Source organism: Mizuhopecten yessoensis, unplaced genomic scaffold (genome assembly GCF_002113885.1).
Source record: "Mizuhopecten yessoensis strain PY_sf001 unplaced genomic scaffold, ASM211388v2 scaffold10963, whole genome shotgun sequence".
NCBI classification, from domain to species: domain Eukaryota; kingdom Metazoa; phylum Mollusca; class Bivalvia; order Pectinida; family Pectinidae; genus Mizuhopecten; species Mizuhopecten yessoensis.
This window is the reverse complement of record NW_018408809.1, coordinates 584,463-591,440: the sequence shown is the minus strand read 5'-3', so window position 1 is coordinate 591,440 and position 6,978 is coordinate 584,463. Positions and strand designations below refer to the sequence as shown.

General features: G+C 35.5%; 1 protein-coding gene across 1 annotated transcript in view; it reads left to right on the top strand.

The window, feature by feature from the left end:
- Positions 1-6,978, top strand: part of LOC110464130 (zinc finger C3H1 domain-containing protein-like) — an 86,578-nt gene that overhangs the window by 4,318 nt on the left and 75,282 nt on the right. The window contains 4 exon segments of the mRNA XM_021519194.1: positions 689-923; positions 2,353-2,705; positions 3,758-3,869; positions 5,221-5,306. Of these exon segments, the coding sequence (XP_021374869.1) occupies positions 689-923; positions 2,353-2,705; positions 3,758-3,869; positions 5,221-5,306 (786 nt within the window).

Sequence of the window (6,978 nt, the reverse complement as noted above, 5' to 3'; positions counted from 1 at the left end):
TGAATCATATTCAAGGTCACAAGGAGCAAATATGTTTAAAATATTTCAACAACTTGTTCTGAATAACCAAAAGGCTCAGGATGTTGATATTTAGTTAGTAGCATATGCTGGGATCAAGGACTACTATGTTTGTTAAAGTGAATGACTTTGACTTATATTCAAGGTCACAGGGGTCAAATTTGTTTAAAATCTTTAAACAACCTCTTATGAATAACCATGGGTCCCAGGATGTTTATACTTTGCAAGTTTCATCCTGAGATGAAAGGCTATACAATGTGTTCAACATAATGACTTTGTTCGACTTTCAATCACAGGGGTGAAATGTTTTAAAAAAAAATAACAGGGTCTTTTGAACGAATTTTAATCATAAATACTGATATTTTGCCTGTAGCTTTATTTCAGATCACTTTTAAAGTTACAAGTGTGAGTTTTATACCAGGTGAGCGATGCAGGCCCATTGTGCCTCTTGTTAATTATATATTAGCAGTATTTACCTTGATATTAACTTTTCAAAATGTTCAATGAGGAATAGGTTTTCGAAAAAATGACTTCATCAAAATGTTAAATGAGAAATGGGTTTCCGAAAAAAATGACCTCCTTCTAGAATTTGTAGCCTTCTATCTGTAACCAGTATCTGTTCATGTTTACCAGTTCTACATGTTCTTACCGTACATTTGTGTCTATTCAGGGCAAAAACGAGGATGACTTGGATGATGACCTAGATGAGCTAATGCTGCGACGGATGGCTTTAGAGTCCACGCTGAAAAAGGAAGCTAATTTAGAAGAGAAAAAAACAGAGTCTAAAGCAAGCAAATCACCATCATCAAAATCTCCAACAAAATCTTCACCAAGAAAAAGCAGACATCGTTCTAAAACTAATCTTACACGCAAGGGAGACAGTCGCAGTATAAGTAATGATAAAAGTATGTCAGCTTTGTTTGTACTGAAATTGAACTTAATCCCTACTCAATTATTTTGAAGGCCTTAATAAATATCATTTGTTGAGGAGGAAAGGGGATATGATGGTTTTGTGGTGAATCTGAAAACAATTTAAACTGCAACAAATATTAATATTATGTTTTATATACCTGAGAAATTGCACTAAAAAGCTGCTTGCCCTGGTGAGTTTGTCCAAATAAACCACTGATACAAACTATTACATGGGTTATTCCGTCTTTGCGTATTGCAGAGTTATCTTCTCTTGGGAGCAGGTATTGATTGTTACGTCATTGGTTTGTGTGAGAAAATTACGTCGTTTTCTCAAGAATTGATGACGTTACTCTCTCAAACAAGTAACGTAACAATCAATACCTTCTCCGAAGAGAAGATAACTCTGCAATACGCAAAGACGGAATTGACACGATAATAAATAGGACTGCTGCAGTGTTAGACGCCATGTTTATTCACATTTATATAAACATAATTATGTCACTTTCAAACACTCTGGTATTTGTGTTGGGGATATATGCTAATTAGAAAGCATGACCCATAAAAATCTATATTTTATACACAAATGGTAAATCCCTAAAATGTCACAAACATTTTTTACTGAACAGTTGGGGGTATTCTTTGCATAAGCTATATCTACTCGCCCAAAGTGATTTTCTAGTTATCTTTGCAACTGAGAAAGGGATTTTGTGTGATATATGTTGGCCTTTTTCAAGCGATCCTTTTGTTTTGTGTGACTGGCAAATTTTACAAAATTGTCTTTATTTTCTGGGTGTTGTGTAATGATAAAAAATTCAACAAATTGATCTTTGTGTCATCTTTGAACATCACTGTTTTGAAATGATGCAATACATATACCCATATCAAATTGAAGTAAATAAATAGAGAATAATACATGCCTTTTCCATATCACACCCAGTATCAACCTGAGACTGCACTCGGGCTGATATTGGTCGAGGATTGATACTGGGTGTGATATGGAAAAAGGCGTGTTTTATTCTGTTTATTACATACTTACTAATAAAAGCTACTATCTTATGATCTATTTTTCTTTTGAAATATTGAAAAACGAAAAATTTTCAAAAGGGGTGTGATACGGCGGGGGCTGATACAGGTTTTGGGGTGTGATACGGGGTGGGTGGGGTGTGTGTGTGTGTGTGTGTGTGTGTGTGTGTTGTATCGCCTATACCAAAAAAAAACTTTTATTAGTAAGTATGTAATAAAGAGAAATATCACAAGGGGCAAAATTCCCTTATCATATCAGTACTTTTGCATACTTAAGAGTCAAGACCTTAATTTAAAAAAACTTAAGCTAACATTTGGTATCCTATATTATTTATCTGTGATGGTATGTAATAAGAAGCCATAAAGCTTTATTAAATTCATGATTATGTTATGTTGTAGAAAAAGATGATTATCGAAGCCGCCCTACCCCTAGTCCAAGGGCCAGACCTGTGTTTGGCAGAACTGGGTCTAGTCATAGCCAGTCAAGGTCAAGGCCACACGAATCTAGTAGTGACAGCCATCGGAAACAGGAGCTTCAGCGAAGACGAAGAGATGAAGAAAAGCGACGACAGCAGGAAGAAGAAAGACGAAAAATTGAGCGCCAACGTGAAGATCAGAGACGAGAAATTCAGAAAATATTAACATTAGATGATGTTGCAGAGAAAGTTTCCAGATTTTTGACACTTCTTGCTGACAAAAGATACCCAAACACAACGAATAAACAACCACCTACTTCTGTCAAAAGCGCCAAGGTAATAGTTGATCTGGTCACCATGTTCAGGTTACCTGTCAGGCCCATAATACGTTAATTGGTCAGACCTTTATCAATATCCTAGCTCATTGATTCTTAGCTCGTTTCATCCATTGCTAAGAGTTTGATCCATACAAGCTATGTGTACAATCAAGTGATATATATATAGCCCATAGCAGGTCTGCTGTACCAACGTGTAGATACATCCATTCAGTTTTACTTGGAGTCACGTAATCTAGCATAGCGTAATATAATTTTGAAGGCTTTTTGCTACATTGAGGAACACACCATATATTTGTATACCTGTAAATAAAGTCTAATATTGATTTTGGAATGCTTTGATTTAAAAAATGAAACTAAAGTCAAGATGGTGGGTATTGATGGTGCTCCCTTTCTTGTTCACTCCTCCGAGGATGAAGGGGATACTGTGTATTGATGGTGCTCCCTTCCTTGTTCAATCCTCCGAGGATGAAGGGGATACTGTGTATTGACAGAAATATATACACATGTAGTGTAGATCAATAACATCTGGGCCAAGTCCGATGGAGTTAATTGTAATCTGTACAATATCTTTTGTAATTGTTTTGCTTGTGTACAGCTATTGTTGAAGTATAAATAACCCTTTTCTCCCCTTGTACTGGTCTGTTCAGTATATAATGGATTCTATTTTGTCATCTGTAGTTAACTGCTCCAGTAGATACGACATCCATGTCAGGTTTGGAAGTTTGAGGATTTAGCTTCAGACAGACTTTTCTCACCTAAGTTTGAGTTATGATGGGTATTTGACTCACCTGAATTAGAGTTTGGAGGAAGGGTTTAGGACTTATCCAAGTTCAGAATTAGGAAGAGTATTATACTTCTCTGAGCTGTTAGTTAGGTGGTGTATTGCACTTGCCGAGATAAGAGGGATATTATACTCATTGGAGTTGGAGGTATTGGACTGTTGGACCTGTTTGAGTTAGAATTGGTGTTGAACTTGTCCAAGTGAATCATAGTCTACTGTACATATATGTAATGGCTTTCCATTGGTTGTTCATGAAATTGTCTGTGCAGTCTCCTGTGGACAAGATGAGCAAGCCCCGTCGACAACCTGCAGAGAAACCTGTCCTACAGGACAACTATGAGGAGGTAGCGATGGACATTGACAGTGATCCAGGGTCTCCAGGTAATGTAGCTTCAACGTTTTTTTATTATCGAATGCAAAATAGGTTAAAATGTATACATAATACACGAAACATGTGACAATTTTCAAGATGGCCAAGAACAATTCCATATTAGCATTTGTTACACCTCAAGTGAATTTCTAGCTATTTGATTGGTTGGGAGAAAAATCTCTGTCACCCTCCGAAAATACATTGGTTTTACGGGGCGCGGGTGATATTGCCATGAGACAGTGAAAATATCACATGCGCGAAAGATGTGCGNCATTGGTTTTACGGGGCGCGGGTGATATTGCCATGAGACAGTGAAAAATATCACATGCGCGAAAGATGTGCACAAAATAGATAAGACATTCATTAGCAGGTGACTGTCACCTGCTAATGAATGTCATATTTATATATTATCACACAATACTTCAGCAATTTCACTACTCGAGGGCCTTCCTCCTCCCTCACTATTCTGAGACTGATCCAGTCTTTAAATTTACATCCCTTACTGTTCTGAGAAGAATCAGTTACTGTTTATAATTTGAACCTTTTTATACGACCGTCAAATTTGACAGGAGTATTATGGTATGGGTTCGTCCGCCCATCTGGTAATCTCCTCCTATATTTTTCGACCAATCTCTTTGAAACTTGGTATACATCCTAATCATGATATGAAGTTGTGTCTCCCTTAAAAGACATTATAATCATGATATGAAGTTGTGTCTCCCTTAAAAGAATTTTGATTCAACAATTTTTGCAGAAGTTATTGCCCTTTGTTCATTTCAGTATTTGATTTTTTGTCCGGCAATCTGCTCCTACATTTTTTGACAGATTTCTTTGAAACTTAGTAAGTTAAATAATGTTGTGTTTTCTTGAAAAGAATTTTGATTCAACAATTTTTGCAAAAGTTATTGCCCTTTGTTTATTTCAGTATTTGATTTTTGTCCGGCAATCTTCTCCTACATTTTTCAACGGATCTCTTTGTAACTTGGTATAAATTATCATCATGATATGAAGTTGTGTCTCCCTTAAAAGAATTTCGATTCAACGATTTTTGCAAAAGTAATTGCCCTTTATTCATTTCAGTATTTGATTTTTTGTCCGGATATTTTCTCCTACATTTTTTATAGCATGTCAGCTAACCACTCTTAAAATGATGGAGATCTTATTTCAATGTAAGAAAGTATATAACACTATATTGCTCCGCCACGCGGTACCCGCGGTTTAGATCAAGATATATTTATTATGCTCGGGGTATTTGGGGGATATAATTGACAGCCTATAGTACTACAAGCACCCAACAAGTAGTGCTGATGAATGGTTAAGTGTTGTTTATTATCTATACATGTAACGATCCTTTACTTGTAGCTATTTCTACAGACCATGTTACAGGATATGAAGACTACCAGCTGGTTCCAGATACAGATACGATACACCAGTCAACAAACTACATGGTACGTCTCAAATATTTAAATCAAGAACACAGAAATGGAAAACAGAGTATTTTCATAGCAAAACAATGGTATCTACCTTGTCTGCTATAAGCATTACTTTATAACAACATATCATAAAGTTTTATATTTATAGTGTATACTAACTAAATTAGAATTTGTGATATATGAATGTTCAGTGATAGAATCAGATTAACATTTAGTGAGAAACAACCTTCTTATTGTACAGTAAAACAAACCATGACCTAGTTTCATATTTCATTCAGTAGGAGCTATTCTATATATATATATAAATAAAAAATAAATAAAATATACAACATTTGATATAGCGCCCTATCTAGCTAACATAAACCACTCTAAAGCGCTTTACAGTACATAATGAAGGGATGGGGATAATTTTGTTTTTGTGGCCTTCATTATCCACAATATCTCTCTTTCTTCATTTATATTTATCATTTATTCAAAATTCCTCCATTTCACTCCTTCCAGACATATATTTTGGGATAGAACCTTGATTTTTCTTGCATTAAACGATAAAGTGTGAAAAGGGAAAAATTGACTTAAACACAACATAAGTGATCGTAGCAAAGTGACTTAAACACAACATAAGTGATCGTAGCAAAGTGACTTAAACACAACATAAGTGATCGTAGCAAAGTGACTTAAACACAACATAAGTGATCGTAGCAAAGTGACTTAAACACAACATAAGTGATCGTAGCAAAGTGACTTAAACACAACATAAGTGATCGTAGCAAAGTGACTTAAACACAACATAAGTGATCGTAGCAAAGTGACTTAAACACAACATAAGTGATCGTAGCAAAGTGACTTAAACACAACATAAGTGATCGTAGCAAAGTGACTTAAACACAACATAAGTGATCGTAGCAAAGTGACTTAAACACAACATAAGTGATCGTAGCAAAGTGACTTAAACACAACATAAGTGATCGTAGCAAAGTGACTTAAACACAACATAAGTGATCGTAGCAAAGTGACTTAAACACAACATAAGTGATCGTAGCAAAGTGACTTAAACACAACATAAGTGATCGTAGCAAAGTGACTTAAACACAACATAAGTGATCGTAGCAAAGTGACTTAAACACAACATAAGTGATCGTAGCAAAGTGACTTAAACACAACATAAGTGATCGTAGCAAAGTGACTTAAACACAACATAAGTGATCGTAGCAAAGTGACTTAAACACAACATAAGTGATCGTAGCAAAGTGACTTAAACACAACATAAGTGATCGTAGCAAAGTGACTTAAACACAACATAAGTGATCGTAGCAAAGTGACTTAAACACAACATAAGTGATCGTAGCAAAGTGACTTAAACACAACATAAGTGATCGTAGCAAAGTGACTTAAACACAACATAAGTGATCGTAGCAAAGTGACTTAAACACAACATAAGTGATCGTAGCAAAGTGACTTAAACACAACATAAGTGATCGTAGCAAAGTGACTTAAACACAACATAAGTGATCGTAGCAAAGTGACTTAAACACAACATAAGTGATCGTAGCAAAGTGACTTAAACACAACATAAGTGATCGTAGCAAAGTGACTTAAACACAACATAAGTGATCGTAGCAAAGTGACTTAAACACAACATAAGTGATCGTAGCAAAGTGACTTAAACACAACATAAGTGATCGTAGCA